Source organism: Podarcis erhardii (genome assembly GCF_964252035.2).
Source record: "Podarcis erhardii genome assembly, chromosome: 2".
Classification (NCBI taxonomy): domain Eukaryota; kingdom Metazoa; phylum Chordata; class Lepidosauria; order Squamata; family Lacertidae; genus Podarcis; species Podarcis erhardii.
Window position 1 is genome coordinate 119,260,655 of NC_138498.1, and position 18,221 is coordinate 119,278,875.

The following is an 18,221-nucleotide window of genomic DNA, read 5'->3' on the forward strand; positions in this document are numbered from 1 at the left end:
TGAAGCTCCAGTGCCCCATCCCGTCGTCTTGGGGCACCCCCCATTCTCACAAGCCGCAGCTCCGGCAAGCAGGGATGAGAGGGTTTCACATTAGGGTGGGGACAGGGGTGGACCTGCGTTGTGGGGGCCCTGAAGCTCCAACTGTTATGGGACCGCCCCTTCCCATAGGAACTGACCTGCACCCTGCCATCCCTGAATCACAAGAAGGGGCCTTTCCTGTGGTGGCTCCCAATTTGTGGAACATTCTCCCCAGTGGAGCTTTGCCTCCATTGCATGTCTTTCAGCACTTGGCGAAAACGTCCCTCTTCTCCCAGGCCTGTGGACAATTGCTCAGTCTACAGCCAATTAAAGCAATGATTGTGTGTGTGTTGTTTTTATTATCCTCTGTTCACAGATTTGCAGAGTGGGAAGGGATAACACAGGTCATCTAGCCTAACCCTTTGCAATACAGGAATCAGTGTTCTATGTTGCAAACGGCCCTGAGCTCTCTTGAAGGTCAGTATATAAATTTAATAAACAGTAATAACAATAATCACTATCATCACCATCCCTGCTCATTGGTCTGATGTTTGAATCCAGCTGGGATAGCTCAATTGGTAGAGAACAAGACTTAATCTCAGGGCTGTGGGTACCAGCCCCACATTGTTCAGAAGATCCCTGCATTGCAGAGGGTTGGACTAGATGGATCCCAACTCTACCCTTTTGTTAGTGTGGGCCTTGACTTTTCAGATCTGGGTTAGCCAGCCATGCTCGAAGTCTCCGGGGCCTAAAACAACATCCGCTCCACCCCTTCAAACTGCAGAGTAGAATCCTAGAATTGTAGAGTTGGAAGGGACCCGAGGGTCATCTAGTCCAACCCTCCGCAATGCAGGAACCTTTTGCCCAATGTGGGGCTTGAACCTGCCATCATGAGATGAGCACAATCAGTCCACACCTGGGAGCAGAAGAGAGAGGAAACCCCACACCCAATAACTCCTCTGGCCACACAGTTCTGCACAGAAAAGGCCTTTATTGTCAAACACAAAACTCAACTAGTAACAAAACATTTGGGCATTGTGCGAGTATCCCCCCCGCTCCCCGGCAACGAGGCAGTCAGTCAAACGTAATCCGGAAGCTGCGTTCCTGTTCCTTGCGGCGGCTTTCGCAAACCTTGGTCACTTCCTCTACTTTCCTTTGCAGCAAGGCTGAAGGCGGAATGACAACAAGGAGAATGTCAGAGGGCTGAGCATCCCAGCGTGTACCCCTGGCAGAGCAGACTCTGCCCGCCTGTGGCACAGCAGTCGCTCCCTCCCCCTCCCTCGCTGGAAGCACAACGGGGCTGAGTGGGGGTAGCAGCCACCCCCCACCAGCTCAGTCTGGACTAGGAATCTCAAGCCGCACCGGGCTGTAGCTCCACGGCAAATTCCATTTTCTCCCACCAGCAAATTCACTGGGATAGAGCTGGAGTGGGCTAGGCTCACTTGTGCAGAGCACCTGTCTTGGGGTTCAGCCCCCAATTGCAGTGTCTCCACGTGGGGCTGGGAGGGACCGCTTCCTGAAATCCTGGAGAACCGCTGCTGCCAGTCAGTGTTGACGACACTAAACTAGATGGACCAATACTCCTGGGGCTGTCCTTGTTGTGCTGACCCTCCTTCCCTGCCTTGTGGGAAGGGGGCTATTGGTTTGACTTGCTTTGGTTTGCAGTATGCATTTTGTGTTTTCTGTCTTGTCTTTTTATGTGGTGGCCTGCCCTGTGATCTTTGGATGAAGGGCGGTATGCAAATTAAACAAATAAACAACACAACAGCCAACAGATAGCTCCTAAAACCTGAGCAGGAGATGGATTTCGCAGTCTGGAGACCCACAAAATGGATCCCCCCCCCAATATGAGGCTGCGATTCCCCCCCCAGCGGTTGCCATGTTTGCTGCAGAGGATCTCAACATGTGCCAAGCAGATACAGTGGTGCCCCGCAAGACGAGCGCCTCGCAAGATGGAAAACCCGCTAGACGAAAGGGTTTTCCGTTTTGGAGGTGCTTCGCAAAACGAATTTCCCTATGGGCTTGCTTTGCAAGCCGAAAATGTCTTGCGAGTTCCTGCGGGTTTTTTTCTGCTTTTTCCGCCTTTTTCCTAAGCAGCTAAGCCGCTTATCAGCTGTTCCACTGATAAGCCGCTTCTCAGCTGATCCGCTAAAAGCCGCTAGACCGCTAATAGCGCTAATCCGCGAAGCTGTCAATGGGCTTGCTTCGCAAGACGAAAAAACCGCTAGACGAAGAGAATCGCGGAATGGATTCTTTTCGTCTTGCGAGGCACCACTGTAGCTCAGTAGGTTCGAGCACGGTGATAATAACATCAAGGTGGCAGGGGTTGATCCCCGTATGGGACAGCTGCATATTTCCCTGTCTAGTTCCCTGGCTGAACTAGATGATCCTCAGGGTCTCTTTGAACTCTATGATTCTAGGACAAGGACTGCCCCTTTCCCACCTTGGTGCTTCCTTCCTTCTCTCCCCCTAGCCAGCCTGCCTCAAAGCAGTTCATCTTAAAAGTGAAGGAAGGACCCTACGACTCCCTAATAAGGAAAAGTGCCAAATACCTGAATTCTGATCAATCCACTGGAGGGAGTCCATGTGCGCATTCAGAATCTTGCAGATCTGCTGAAGCTGGAAGAGATTAGAGAATGTCATTAGTTGCTGAACCTGGTCTGAATCTCTCGAAGCCCTGCAAAGACCACGAGATCAGCACTCACGCCGGCAGTCATTTTTCAAGACTGAAGGATGCTGATGTTCTGCAGGAAGAGTTGGCACCATCGGAAGGGAAACCAAGCGCCGTAACTGCCATGATTTTAAAAGGCCTTTGCCCAGCCCAGGCAGGTAGCAATGTACTCTGGCCCCAAAATGGCAGGTTGGCAGTAGTCCCTTTCCTGCTATGAGTGGCTCAGCTGTCGGTGGGAGAGCGCAGAGCCCTGCCTGGGACTGCAGAGATGGCTGTGTTGGTCCTGCGAGGCACAAATGTGGGTGGAAGAGGAAGGCAAATTTCACACAGATGATGTCTTGGTGTCCAAGGGTACTAAAATCCCCCCCCCGCCTTGTTGAGGCACATCAAGGATGGTGGTGTGATCTGCTGAAGGCAGATAGGACTCCATCCTTGAAATCTTAGAATTGGGAGGGACCCCGAGGGTCATCTATTCTAACCCCCTGGAATGCAGGAATCTGACCTAGAGCATCCGTGACAGACGGGCATTCAACCTGTTTAAAAATCTCCAAGAAAGGAGAGTCCACAACCTCCCGAGAGAAGCGTTCCACTGTCAAACAGCTCTTAGGTGTGGTCTGAAAATGTGATGCAGCAGCAGAAACAAAACAAAACAAGCTACGGTAATTGTATTCTAGGCTGCATCAACAGAGGTCTGGTGTCCAGATCAAGGGAAGCCGTAGTCCCGCTCTATTCTGCCTTGGTCAGACCACACCTGGAATACTGTGTCCAGTTCTGGGCACCACAATTTAAGGATAGTGACAAGCTGGAAGGTGTGCAGAGGAGGGCAACCAAGATGATCAAGGGTCTGGAAACTAAACCGTATGAGGAATGGTTGAAGGAGCTGGGTATGTTTAGCCTGGAAAAGAGGAGAATGAGAGGAGATAGGAGAGCCATCATCAAATATCTCAAAGGCTGTTCCATGGAAGATGGAGCAATCTTTCTTTCTTCAGTGGGTAAGACCTGAAGCAATGGCTTCAGGTTGCAAGAAAGGAGATTCCAACTCAACATCAGGAATAATTTTCTGACTGTGATAGCTGTTTTGACTGTGGGATGGAAGGTGGTGGACTTTCCTTCCTTGGATGCTTCAGTTGAGGTTCTTGCCTTGCAGGGCATTGGATTAGATCAGGGTCCCTTCCAAGTCTACAATTCTATGAGTCGGGTGAAAGCAAAGCAGGCCAGCCTTGAAGAACGGGGTTTCCTGCTCCTGAAGCCTGACTGTGCTGAAAAGCATTGCTAAACAAGGCCACACTGACAGACAGCTGCCTGGAGGGGGAAGAGCAGGGCAGAGCGGCCCTCACTGGAGAGCCAGTGTGGTGTAGTGGTTAAGAGCGGTAGTCTCGTAATCTGGGGAACTGGGTTCGCGTCTCCGCTCCTCCACATGCAGCTGCTGGGTGACCTTGGGCCAGTCACACTTCTCTGAAGTCTCTCAGCCCCACTCACCTCACAGAGTGTTTGTTGGGTGGGAGGAAGGGAAAGGAGAATGTTAGCCGCTTTGAGACTCCTTAAAGGGAGTGAAAGGCGGGATATCAAATCCAAACTCCTCTTCTTCTTCTTCATAAACCAGGAAGGAGCATCCTTAGAGAGGCTCTTGGCCCTCTCCTCCTCCCATGCATCTCATCCAGTTTGTACTCACCGGGTCACTGGTGTCAGCAGGACCTCCAGAGGTGTTCAGGTGCTCAATAATATCTTTCAGATCTTGGGCCATGCGCTTCAGCTGGGCATCAATGTTCTCTGCCAGTTTGTACCTGCAGCACAGGAAAACATGTTGTCACTGCTATCGATCTCCCTCCTGCTCTCGCCCCAGGGAGCCTGCCAAGCCAAGGCCAAACACTTTTTTTTTTGGGGGGGGGGGAATCCTAAAGGCTCATTGGTTGCCATGAGGGACCCTTAAGCCTCTCCCATGGAACTGTGTGAAGCTGTGACAATCTAGGGGAGCTGCTGGGTTTCCCAGTGGACTCTAATCTTGTCAATACTTTCAATTAGACCTGTGAATGTCAGGGATTGAGCAGAAACACGCTTAGGAGACAGCTTGGGTCTTCTGGCTTAAAAGTGGACTCTGCAGGAATTGCGGAACAGCACCCATCTCACAGTCCACATGCTCAGAATTATCCAGAAAGCAAATTCCCCCCTTTAGAATGGCTCAACATAGGCTGATCTCCACAGTTGACCGCCAAACCTTTGCTTTTTATTTTTAAACTTGTCTATCTGGGGACCACCTGCAGCCCTCGCAACTAGGGCTCCACCACTGCCATCCCTGGCATCGTCTTACGTCTTCTCCCGTTCCTCATCTGCATGTTGTAAGTAGACGGTCCCACTCTGCTCCTTTACGGACTCTTCCAGGGGCATCAGCAAGTCCTCCAGCTCCTTTTGCTGGGACAAAATGAAATCTAGTTCTTGGTCCAACCTATAGAAGGAAAAAAATGGAGGGAGGTTAGATAAGCAGGCAACATGTGGCAGCACTGTCTGGGAGAGGCACTCAGGTAGAATTCAGGCAAGTTAGCCAAAAATATATTTGCACTTATGGCTGAAGTCAACCTGAGGACGCCAAAGGGCCTCCTCTTTAGGTACCAGCACACACAGGGAAGAAAATGGTTACTTTGGGTCACCTGGCATAATTGTAATGTGATTTGATAGGTGGGAGGAGGAGGGAGGTCAGGATCTGGCACATGGGCTAGATCCTGCGCCCCACCCCTGTACAGTGGTACTTCGGGTTACAAACGCTCCAGATTACAGACTCCGCTAACCCAGAAATAGTACCTCGGGTTAAGAACTTTACTTCAGGATGAGAACAGAAATCACACAGTGGCGGCAGTGGGAGGCCCCATTAGCTAAAGTGGTACCTCAGGTAAAGAACAGTTTCAGGTTAAGAATGGACCTCCAGAACAAATCAAGTTCTTAACCTGAGGTACCACTGTACTACAGAAAACTAAAAAGACCCCGACATCCCTACTAGCTGGCGCTGAACGAAGGTGTGGAGAGGAAGTGCTTCTGAGGAATGGGAAGTTTTTAACGTGTGTTGGTTTACTGTGGTTTTGCAATTATTTCTTGGAAGCCGCCCAGAGTGGCTGGGGAAACCCAGTCAGATGGGTGGCATTTAAATTATGACTGTGGGACTGAGGGGGGCTCAGACCTTTGCCACTTGCAACATCCCCTGCCATTCACAAGCATCTCAAGCCTTCCTTCACAGTACTCAACCTCCCGCCAATAACATGCTATGCAGCCCCCTTTCCCTCTACCTTTTCTGATCCAGTTTCACTTTTTCCACTTCTCGGTGCAGAGACGTGATCTATAAGACAGAGACGGGGTTTACAAAGTGGGACAGGAATCTATAAGTGACAATAAAAGCCCCAATCTTTTTCGAGGTACAGTGGGAAATCAGGGCTTTGGGAACACTAGAAAAGAACTGGCTGAAGAAGACACTGAGCAAAGAGGAGTTAGTGCAACACGCGCTCTGTGGGGCTTCCTTCACGATCGATACGGAAGCTGCAGTTAGTGAAGGATGCTGCAGCATGATTGCTGACAGGAATGAGGCCTTGGCAGAATGTAACACCTGGGGTCAGAGGTCTGCTCTGCTTGCTGATCTGCTACCAGGCCAAGTTCAGAGTTTATAAACTAATATAAACACTATTAACTAACACTGTTCACTGATAGGAACGCTGAACAACTTAGGACTAGTTTACCTATGAGAACAACTTGCCCTCCATGTGCCCACTCAGCCGCTTCCATCGGCAGAACTGGCACCATTATAAGTGCCACAGAACATTCCATTTTTCCATGTGGCAGCACCCACCTTTTGGAACGTCCAGCACCCTGAGACCAGAGACACCCCCTTCGCTGTACTGTTTTCGGCCCTTGCTAAAAAACATTTTCACTTAGGCAAGCCCACGAAGCCTGCAGAATGTTGACAAGTGTTTTGATCTGCTTATTTTAATGGCTATTTCAATGTTTTAAATACTTGCTTTGACTCAGACATATGCTCTTTACTATGTTTCAATCACTGATGTTCTGTAATGTGTTTTTAATGTTGCCCTGTGATCTTTCGATGAAGGGTGGTATTTAAACTAAACTAAATAAATAATATTAATAATGTTACTGTTCTATTCTTTATTTGTAAACCACTTTGAGTGGTCCCCCCCCCCCCAAATTGAGCAGTGTATCGTTTTTTATAAAATACATAAATATAGAGAAGCTGCATTTTTATTTGTTTTTTGGCTATACAGTGGTACCTTGGTTCTCGAACTTAATCTGTTCAACTCCCAAAAGCGTTCGAAAACCAAGGCACGGCTTCCAATTGGCTGCAGGAGCTTCCTGCCCTCGACTGAAAGCAGTGTTGGATGTTTGGCTTCCGAAAAATGTTCACAAACCGGAACACTCACTTCTGGGTTTGCAGCATTCAGGAGCCAATTTGTTCAGGAACCAAGCTGTTCAAGAACCAAGGTACCACTGTACTGTTAAGGTTAAAATTGAGTAGAAAGAGGAAGGTTAGTTACAGCCAGCCCCTGCATGGGCACAGGGGGTAATACCTTAGCTCCCCCTCTGACCTAGGCAGCACAGCTCCCTAAAAAGAATCTTGCCGGCAGAATGGGTCCCTACCTTCTCCCCGTTTTCGATCAGTTTCCTGTCCCAGGCGTTGACTTGGGTGGCCTGCTGGAGGAAGTGCTTCTCCTGGTCCTCCAGCTCCAAGCTCCACTTGTTAACCAGGCTCTCCAGCTGGGCATAGGTCATCGACGGGGGAGCCCTGCAAAGAGAGGAGGAGTGTGCTGGATGGCGAAAGAGCTGAGCCAGCCCACAGCTCCACCCCCACGCGGGGCTCAAGGAGGGAGACCTGCATCCAGCAAACTGCTATTCCTTGCCTCCGTGGGGGGACTCCATTCTACACCCCCCCCCAAACTCATGGCTTGCCGAGCATATGGCAATCATCATCATCATCAGCAGCAGCAGCAACAACATTTATACTCTACGCATCTGTCTGGGTTTCCCTAGCCACTCCGGGCAGCTTCAAGTATGTATAAAAGCTTAATAAAACATCAAACATTATAAACGTATTAAAATTACAAACATTATAAACTTCCTTTCAATGCCTTCTAAAAGTTGTGTAGTTCTTCTCAACTCTGAGTTAAAGATAAAAGTCCCTACCAGAGAAGAATGACAAATCAAGCTGATGGACTATGCTGAGATGGCAAAGCTGACTAGAAAACTCAGAAACCAGAAGCACAAAAGCTTTACAAAAGAAAGGGAATTTTTTATAAGCTATTTAGGAGACCACTGTAAGCAAATGGAAACAAGAGCAAGAATTTGATTCATTTGTAGTGTAAAAATACTACGGATAATATAGTCTGATATAATAATTGGAGTACTTATGAATATGCAGGTGCAGGTTCTTAAAATGAGACTCCATGGAAGGAAGTCCTGAGATTCAGAGACTCTATACAGATATATCTTTGCCAGTTTGTGTTTATTTGTGCTTTGTATTTGTAAAATCAATAAAAATGTTGTGTTTTTTTTTTTTTTAAAGTTGTGTAGTTCTTTATCTCCTCGACATCTGAAGGGTGTTCCACAGGGAGGGTGCCACTACCGAGAAGGCCCTCTGCTTGGTTCCCTCTAACCTCACTTCTCGCAGGGAGGGAACCGCTAGAAGACCCTTGGAGCTGGACCTCAGTGTCTGGGCTGAACGATGGGGTGGAACACGCAGGGAACTTACGTGACTGTTGTGGTGCCCGCAGTGGACGTGGAGGCCACTGTAGCAGTGGTGGATAGAGGCTTCAGGTTCAGCATGAATCCCGTACTTGGGGTGGAGGCGATACCTGCAGAGAAAACAAATGTTGGGTCAAACCACAGCAGGAAGTCAACAGGGATGCAGGGCAACAGAGTCCCTGCTTGGAGCTGGACCCAGGATGGGAGACTCCTGGGCCTGACCTCAGCTGCGATGGAAGAGCCAGGGAAGGGAAGAGGAGGCTGCCTGCCCAGCATGCTCCGTGGCCAAGTGAAAAACCACAACCTCTCCTATAGCTGATCTCAAGAGTGCCCACTTGTCACTGAATGCAACCAACGGAGCTCGGGACCCCTCTTGCGTTATCAATAAAGACAAACAAATATATAAACAAAGGACCTTCCCATGTGATATAGACACAACCCCCTACACTAACAGTAGGCAACAGATCCCTGCTCTCCCTCTCAATCTGCCTCTTTTCCCCCAACCGAATGATGTCTATGACAGTGTTTCCCAAACTTGGGTCTCCAGCTGTTTTTGGACTGCAGCTCCCATCATCCCTGACCACTGGTTCTGCTAGCTAGGGATGATGGGAGTTGTAGTCCAAACACAGCTGGAGACCCAAGTTTGGGAAACACTGGTCTATGACAAGTGTCTCTCACTAACTGTTAAAAAGACTCTGTGAACTGATGATAGATGTACCTTTCCCTATTCATCTGTTTGTTTCGCAACACACACAAAAATTAGTTAACAACAACTAATTAAAAGAAAAATATCCACTCCACCTCATTAGCAATCATTTTCGTGATGCCGAGAGAGGAGGTATCAGCAGATGAAGGAGCATTTCTGACATGGAGAATTTGGGGCTGGGGTGCAAATACCACCCACTTGCCCTGCTCAGGAATCCCTTTTCTTCAGAGTCTCCAGCTTTGGCAGCAGGAGGAAGAAGAGCGATTGATCCTCCAGTTCACGTGCAGACAGTGCTGTGTTACTCAATGCTGCAAGAACTCCAGAACTATCAGTGGCCCACGCAGGACCTAGTACAAAAAGATGCGAGCCAGACAGACTTCTGGAGTCTGTTTTGTGGACAATCCATCACACACACACAGTTCCACTTCAACTACAGCATCCTCCCTAGTTTCCTGGTACTGCTCACTTTGACCTGCAAAGCCCTAAATGGTATAGAACCAGTATATCTGAAGTTGCCAGCTCTGTCTCCAACGTAATCTTGCCTACCCGCAGCTTTCAACCTTGGTGGCTCTCCTATGCACAACACCCCCTTCCAGGAGCACGGCTAACTGGGATGTGGGCCAGGGTCCTTCCTAATGTGGCACCTTGGAACCATGCAACTCCTTGCCTAGAAAGATTCCATCGGCTCCTTCTTCCAAGCTTCAGGAAAGACCTTTTCATTTCACCAAGTTTCTAGCGTGGGTTAAAATACGTTTGTTTTTTTAAAAATCCCTGTTTCGATGCTGAATTGCTCTGTTCCGTAAAGCTGATCATAGCAATGTAAACAGCTTTATGTGCTTCACGAATTGTGAAAGCTGGAGAGCCCTTCAAATAATATAACGACAGCAAGCAGGAACTCCACAGTGCCTGCAACATTCTACCTGATAGCTCAGTTGGTAGAGCAGGAGACTCTTGATCCCAGGGCCATGGGTTTGAGCCTCACGTTGGGCAAAAGATTCCTGAATTGCAGGGGTTGGACCAGATGACCCGCATCGACCCTCCCAACTCTATGATTCTATGATATTCTAACCGAAGAGCAAAAGTCAGTGGCAGTTCTGTGTACCCTTGCCTTCCCTCCCTCCTATTTTCTCTTATGAGCCTTACTGGTTGCTGCGGGGGCTCCTCCCACTGCAGTCGCCGTGGCCGTGGGTGCTGTTGCTGTCGTCCCAGGGGCTTTTGCGCCAAACCCTAAAGTCCCAGCAGGTGCCGTCCCCGTTGAGGTGACACCAACTACAGAAGGAAGAAAACAAGAGCTCATGAGTGCGGCTTGGCAAGGCTGCCTCCTGCTCAAAAGAACAGCCCCGGCAGTTAAGTGGTTTGGCGCAACAGACCTTTAGGCAAAACCTGGTGAAGTACAAAATATCCTGGACTGGGGGGGGGGGGGAAGAGAAGTGGTCCGTTTTGCACCGTCAGCAGGCAGTGGGCAGAGCCAAGGCTGCCCAAGCCCCACTCTTTCAACTTCCCCATCAAGAAGGGAGGCAGGGTTCCAGTCACTTACGTGAGAGGCTAGTAGCAGACGAGGCTGGCGCGGAAGAGCTGGCAATGGATGCAAACAAGGTTGGCCCGGACATCCCGAGGATGGAGTTCACAGCTGTGGTAGAAGGCGCCGTGGAAGTTGCCGCTGTACCTGCTTCGGGGAAGAGACGCATTCTGGGGTTCAGTTACAACCAGGAGGAGGAGAACACACTTTCCTCACGGAGGATACTTAGCTGGTAAGAGCATGAGACTCTTAATCTCAGGGTTGTGGGTTCAAGCCCCACGTTGGGCAAAAGATCCCTGCATTGAAAGGGGCTGGACTTGATGACCCTCATGGTCGCTTTCAGCTCTGAAGGTCTATGATTCTATGCACCTGTCCACAAGGCCAAGGAAGACACAGAGTCGGCCTGGTGGCGGAGCAGTTTTCCAAGAGGTCGAAGGCAACTGGAAGTTCTCACAGCCCCTGCCCCCCTGTTATGGCCAAGTAGGGGAAGCAGCTGCCGCCACCACTGCTGCTATGCCAGTCCCTGTGTGCTAGGTGCTGTACAAAGAGGAGAACCATCTACTCCCAGACACACTGTGCAAAGGCACAAGGCTGTGGCAAAACTTGGTGAAGGAGCTGTGGCGATGCGGGAGGAGAAGTTAAACAGCAACTAAAGAAAAGAATGGGCGGTGGTTGTTCAGGGAAGGACAGGGAAGCGGCAGTGGTGAGATGACAGCAGCAGCCGCAGCTTGGCAGGCAGAGCGTGTCCAAGAGCAGAAGCAGAACATGGGGAGGAAAGGAACCAAAAGGCGGCTGTGGCAGATCAGCTTGGCCGGAGTGTGTGTGTGTGTGTATAAGCACAAAAGGGAACAGGCAGGATTCGGAGGGGAAGGTCTGGAGCTTGAAACAGAGAGTGAGGAGAAAGGCCCAACTGTGCCAAGGTATTTCAGAGTTAATTTAGAAGGCCAGCAAAGCAAGAAGGGACACCAGCACAACTGCCCTGCCCTTTCTCACTTCACTTCTTAGCAAGAACGGCCCAATTTCCCCCTTCCCGAGGCACAATCGCCTACCTCCAAGTTTCGCTCCAAAGGACAAGGCTGGCCCCTGACCGAGCGTTCCTGTGGAGGCAGAGGTGGCAGGTGTTGACGTCAGCAGCCCAAAGCCTGAAACTGGAGCTGGAACAGAGAATGGTTAAGAGAAGCAGTTATCACCTTAAATTCCTTCTCCGGTCTGTGCTTGAGTAGAATGGCATCTTTGGGGCAACGTGAGACACAGCTGCATTATGACTCAGCCCTTCACCTATATACAATTACCTAACTTTGCATATCTAGACAGCATCTTAAAAAGTAGAGACATCACCTTGCCAACAAAGGTCCGTATAGTAAAAGCTATGGTTTTCTCAGTAGTGATGTATGGAAGTGAGAGCTGGACCATAAAGAAGGCTGATCGCCGAAGAATTGATGCTTTTGAATTATGGTGCTGGAGGAGACTCTTGAGAGTCTCATGGACTGCAAGAAGATCAAACCTCTCCATTCTTAAGGAAATCAGCCCTGAGTGCTCACTGGAAGGACAGATCCTGAAGCCGAGGCTCCAAGACTTTGGCCACCTCATGAGAAGAGAAGACTCCCTGGAAAAGACCCTGATGTTGGGAAAGATTGAGGGCACAAGGAGAAGGGGACGACAGAGGACGAGATGGTTGGATAGTGTCTTCGAAGCTACAAACATGAGTCTGCCCAAACTGCGGGAGGCAGTGGAAGACAGGAGTGCCTGGCGTGCTCTGGTCCATGGGGTCACAAAGAGTCGGACACGACTAAACGACTAAACAACAACAACAACTTTGCATATGGAGGGCAAGCTTGCAAGGCAACTTGTCTACAAAGAAACTCTGCCTTGCCAGAAGTGCTTTTGTACAGGGCTTGGCGTCTCACCTGTTGTCTGCGCCCCAAGGCCGAACGCCACAGCTGGCTGCGCTGTGGATACCGTGGTTGTAGTAGGGCCGGCCGCGGATGCAGGAACTCCGAACGCCAAGCCGGTGGAGGCGGGTGCTGCTTGCTGCGTCGTATTCCCTATGGAGCCAAGGCTGAAGCTGGGGGCCGCAGCCTGCGTTGCTCCCACGCCTCCAAAGCTGAAGCCTCCGGTTGTGGCAGGCTGGGTAGCGGTGTTGGAGCCAAACACAAAGCCGGAAGGAGCCACTGGCTGGCTGGCAGGGGCGCTACTGGGTGTGGATGTGCCCAGTCCGCCGCTGCCGAGCCCAAGCGCCCCCGTAATGCCAGCCGATTGTGTTGTGTTGGTGCTGCTCAAGTTCAGCTTGGGGGCATTTCCCCTAAATAAATAAAAAAGAGCAAAAGGGTCCAGGGTGGATTTTGGGCAGATATTCAAAGCATCCCAAGTTCTCTTGTGCCATTTTTTTGCTGCTACTTCTGCATCATTTCATTCATTTCATTTCTGACTAAAGTCTCAGGGTAGGTTGTTTGCCCATTTACCGCAGGATTTTTAACATTCCAGCTGAGCCCAAGGAGACTGGCAACCGGCGTTAGGAATTAGCCAGGCACCAGGTGCATTTTGCGACTGGCACGGGTCCAATTGAGACCATTTCCATCTGGCTGGCCCCTCCAGTTTTTGGAAGCAAGTAAGCAGAATAGCTTATTCATTGCATTTATTTCCCACCCTTTTCCTGCAAGGAGTAGAGTCATATCTTGGTTCTCAGATGGAATCTGTTCCAGAAGTCTGTTCGACTTCCGAAAACGTTCAAAAACCAAGACGCGGAAGCAGCGTTGGACGTTCGGGTTCCAAAGAAGGTTCGCAAACTAGAACACTCACTCCTGGGTTTGCAGAGTTCAGGAGTCAAAACATTCGAGTCACAAGGCGTTCGACAACCAAGGTATGAATGTACATGGTTCAGCCCCCTCCACAGTTAATCCCTACAATGACCTGGTGAGGTAGGTTAAGCGGCTGTGAATGACTCCAAGGCTTCCTGTATGAGTGGGGATTTGAACTCTGATCTCCCAGGTTCTGGTCCAACTAACCACTACACCACTCTGGTTTCCTGGAATTCTTCTGCTACGGGGCAGCTCTATAAATTAAGGAGGTCAATAAATATGGGGAAAGCCAAATGTCCCTTAGAAAAGGATCTGACATATTTTCCTGGAAGTTTGTATTTGTTTTATTCTGCATTGTTTTATTTTATGTTAATGTACTGTCAACCGCTTTGAGATTGTTTGCTTTAAAATATAAAGCAGTATAGAAATTAAATTATTATTATTGATAATAATAATAATTTAATTTCTATACTGCTTTATATAATTAATAAAATAAATAAATAAATAAATAAATCTCCAATGGGAAGGAATGGTGCCTAGACACACCATTGTGGTGGCTGTAACCTAGGTTTAAGGTGCCATTTGGTGACATTGCTGGGAACGACCCTGGGCACCAGCTCCCCCACCTAAGGCTATAGATTGTACAACACAGTGGTACCGTGGTTCTCAAACGCCAAAAACCCAGAAGTAAGTGTTCTGGGTTTTCAGAAGCTGAACGTCTGATCCTTAGGGCTCAACAAGCCTCTCACCCACATGGGATTGTGCCAACCTTACCCCAGTGTGAACACATTTCCAGCAGCAGCTGGTGCCGACGTGGCAGGTGTGCCGAAGCTGAATCCAGAGGTCTGTGCCGATGTCGCTGGGGGAGCGAAAGAGAACAGGCCTGCAGGCTGGGTGCTTGCTGGGTTTTGAGCAGCAGTCCCAAAACTGAAGCCTCCCCCTGTGGTGGCTGAAGAGAAGGAGAACCCCGCAGGGGCTGTGCTGGCTGCGGGTTTCGGAGTCCCGAAGCTGAAGCCTCCCCCAGGAGTGCCAGGTGTGCCAAAGTTGAACTGGCTCATGATGATGGCTGTGCTCCTGTGAGGAAACAGAGAAAAAGAGCTGTCTCGTTGGCTCCAGGGCTGATGCTGATCTGTGGAGGCTAGAGATCTCAGTGGGCAAAGGCAAAGTGTTTCAGAAGCTCTGCAAATGCCACCCTGGTTACAAAGATAACCCCACAGTAAATATGGGGGGGAAATCTAAATGCCCCTTAGAGAAGGAACTGAAATATTTTCCTCAAAGCTTGTATTTGTTTTATTCTGGATTGTTTTATTTGAGGTTTCAATGTGATGCCAACCACTTTGAGATTTCCCCTTTAAAATATAAAGTGGTCTAGAAATGGATACAGTGGTGCCCCGCAAGACGAACGCCTCGCAAGACGGAAAACCCACTAGACGAAAGGGTTTTCCGTTTTGGAGGCGCTTCGCAAAACGAATTTCCCTATGGGCTTCCTTCGCAAGACAAAAGCCCATAGGGAAATCTCCGGGACAGCGGGGAAGCGCAGCGCGTCTTCCCCACTGTCCTCGGACCTCCTCCGAAGGCTGGCGGTGGGGCGGAGAGACCTCCTCCCGCCGCCAGCCTTCGGAAGGCTGCTCCGAAGGCTGGCGATGCGAAGGCTGGCGGTGGGGCGGAGAGACCTCCTCCCGCCGCCAGCCTTCGGAAGGCTGCTCCGAAGGCTGGCGGTGCGAAGGCTGGCGGTGGGGCGGAGAGACCTCCTCCCGCCGCCAGCCTTCGGAAGGCTGCTCCGAAGGCTGGCGGTGCGAAGGCTGGCGGTGGGGCGGAGAGACCTCCTCCCGCCGCCAGCCTTCGGAAGGCTGCTCCGAAGGCTGGCGGTGGGGCGGAGAGACCTCCTCCCGCCGCCAGCCTTCGGAAGGCTGCTCCGAAGGCTGGCGGTGCGAAGGCTGGCGGTGGGGCGGAGAGACCTCCTCCCGCCAGCCTTCGGAAGGCTGCTCCGAAGGCTGGCGGTGGGACGGAGAGACCTGCTCCCCGCGCCAGCCTTCGGATGGCTGTCCTGAAGACTTGCGGTGGGAGGAGGGTTTTCCTTCCCACCGCCAACTTTCAGAATGCTGTTCTGAATGTTGGCGTGGGGAGGAAAAACCCTCCTCCCACCGCAAGCCCCGGGAACAGAGGAGAAGCGCTGCACGCCTTCCCCTCTGTTCCCGTACCTGTCCTGAAGGCTTGCGGTGGGGAGAAAAGCCCTTCTCCGCACCGCCAGCCTGGCAAGCGGTCTCCATAGGAACGCATTAATTGATTTTCAATGCATTCCTATGGGAAACCGTGCTTCGCAAGACGAAAAACTCGCTAGACGAAAAAACTCGCGGAACGAATTAATTTCGTCTTGCGAGGCACCACTGTACTACTACTACTACTACTACTAATACTAATACACTCTAGTGGGAGTGGAAAAGGTGCCTAGGCATACTGCTGTGGCAACCATAAACGGTTTAAGGTGCTATTTGGCGATTAGCTTATGCATCTGAAGGGCCTTCTCGGTAGCAGAACCCACTCTGTGGAATGCCCTCCCGTCAGATGTCAGACAGATAAACAAATATTTGACTTTTAGAAGGCAGCCCTGAAGGCAGCCCTTAGGAAAGTTTTCAATGGCTGATGTTTTATTGTGTTTTTAATGCTGCGTTGGGATCCAGTCAGATGGGCAGCATATACATAATAAATCACCAACATCATCATATAAGTTTCTAACACTGCCCACCAAAGACCACCAGTGTCAAATCAATGATTCTTCAACATCAACTTTGTTGGACTGGTCATGTTGTTCGGATGCCTGATTAACATCTTCCAAAGTGTCTACTCTATTCCAAACTTAAAAATGGTAAGATTAATGCTGGTGGTCAACAAAAGAGGTTTAAAGACTCTCTGAAGGCAAATCTAAAAAAAAAAAAGTAGCATAAAGACCGACAACTGGGAAACACTGGCCTGTGAGCGTTCCTATTGGAGAACAGCCTTTACCAAAGGTGTCATGGGCTTTGAAGACGCTGGAACTCAGGACGAAAGGGAGAAACGTGGTAAGAGGAAGGCACGCTTGGCAAACCCTCACCGTGATCAACCCCCATCCAGAAACCAATGTCCCCACTGTGGAAGGACGTGTGGATCCAGAATTGGCCTCCACAGTCAATTATGGACTCACTGCTAAAACCGGGTTTATGGAAGACAAAATAAATCATCATCATCATCATCATTCCCTGTTTTTAATGTCTGAAGTTTTATTCTGTTTTTAATGTTCTGTTGAAAGCCGCCCAGAGTGACTGGGGAAACCCAGCCAGATGGGCCAGGTAGAAATACAGTGGGTACCTTGGGTTAAGTTCTGGAGGTCCGTTCTTAACCTGAAACAGTTCTTAACCTGATGTACCACTTTAGCTAATGGGGCCTCCTGCTGCCACCATGCGATTTCCGTTCTCATCCTGAAGCAAAGTTCTTAACCCGAGGTACTAGTTCTGGGTTAGCAGAGTCTGTAACCTGAAGCGTCTGTAACCCGACGTAATAATAATAATAATAATAAATTTTATTTATACCCCGCCCTCCCCAGCTAAGGCCGGGCTCAGGGCGGCTAACAAGCAATAATAAAAACAAGTTGAATGAATACAATTTAAAAACAAGATTAATGGTTTTTAATGGTAGGTGATGTTGCTATGCTGTATTCTATTATCTATGTTCATCGATTTATTTCTTGGAGTTAAGACTGGGATAAACTGTGTTCGCTGAGCCCTTATTTCAACTCTGGCTCCGGCCTGGTGGAACGCTCTGCCTCATGAGACCAGGGCCCTGCAGGATCTGATTTCTTTCCGCAGGGCCTGTAAGACAGAGTTGTTAGGCCTGGCCTTTGGCTTGGAGCCAATTTGATTCCCTCCCTCCCTCCCTCCCTCTCTCTCTCCCTCTCTCTTCTGTTTTCTTTTCCTTCTCCTCCTGTGACGAGGCTACATTTTAATATTTTAATGTTCCATTATTTTAATGTTGTATTTTATTTTTGTTTTTAAGTTGTAATCATTCTTCTTGTTTTTATTATTGTTTGTAAGCCGCTCTGAGCCCGGCCTTGGCTGGGGAGGGCGGGGTATAAATAAAAAATTATTATTATTAATTATTATTATTATTATTTTATACAGTCTGTATATGATGCTTGTTAGTTAATGTGTGGTGTATTATGCCTAATAAAGGATTATGAATGAATGATTAAAATACAACATGTGTGTATCTGAAGAAGTGTGCATGCACACGAAAGCTCATACCTAGAACTAACTCAGTTGGTCTTTAAGGTGCTACTGGAAGGAATTTTTTTATTTTGTTTTGACCATGGCAGACCAACACGGCTACCTATCTGTAACTAAAATACAACAGTAAAACACTGTAAGGCAACACTGTAATAAATTATAATTATAATTATTATAATTATTATAATTATTATAATTATTATTAGTATCATCATCATTTCTAACGCTCCCCACCCACTACTTCCAGCCCGTCAAGTTAAGGGCTCCAGCGACCAAAGGGAACCGTCCCCCGGGGGCGCCTCATGCCAGATCTCGCCGCAAGGAGCGGACTGACTTCGACTCCATACCTCAGCTTCTAACCCTCCTCCTCCTCCTCCTCTTCCTCGTGCGGCTGCTCTCAGCGCTAACGGCAGCCTCCTGCGTCCGCGAGAGGGTCTTCCGGGGCCGGGGAAGAGCAACTGTCAACCTCCGCTTCCCTCCTCGCCTCACCTCTCTGGCGGCGCCTCCTCCGCTGCGC

General features: G+C 49.5%; 1 protein-coding gene across 2 annotated transcripts; it reads right to left on the minus strand.

Annotated features, from left to right (window-relative positions):
- Window positions 1–989: 989 nt before the first annotated feature.
- On the minus strand, window positions 990–18,217 carry LOC309336785 (nuclear pore glycoprotein p62-like; the record flags this gene model as incomplete). Of its 2 annotated transcripts, XM_081853106.1 has the most annotated exons (13): window positions 990–1,184; window positions 2,571–2,637; window positions 4,362–4,473; window positions 4,998–5,132; window positions 5,965–6,014; window positions 7,322–7,466; window positions 8,430–8,532; window positions 10,272–10,397; window positions 10,666–10,797; window positions 11,697–11,801; window positions 12,555–12,949; window positions 14,220–14,519; window positions 18,194–18,217. In XM_081853106.1, 12 exons carry the CDS (start codon window positions 14,501–14,503, stop codon window positions 1,093–1,095), a joined length of 1,746 nt encoding a protein of 581 aa, XP_081709232.1. In that variant the 3' UTR covers window positions 990–1,092. The 2 variants fall into 2 exon arrangements, with proteins under 2 accessions (XP_081709232.1, XP_081709233.1); XM_081853107.1 differs by lacking the exon at window positions 18,194–18,217 and having other exon boundaries at window positions 10,666–10,794; window positions 14,220–14,503.
- Between the last annotated feature and the right edge of the window lie 4 nt (window positions 18,218–18,221).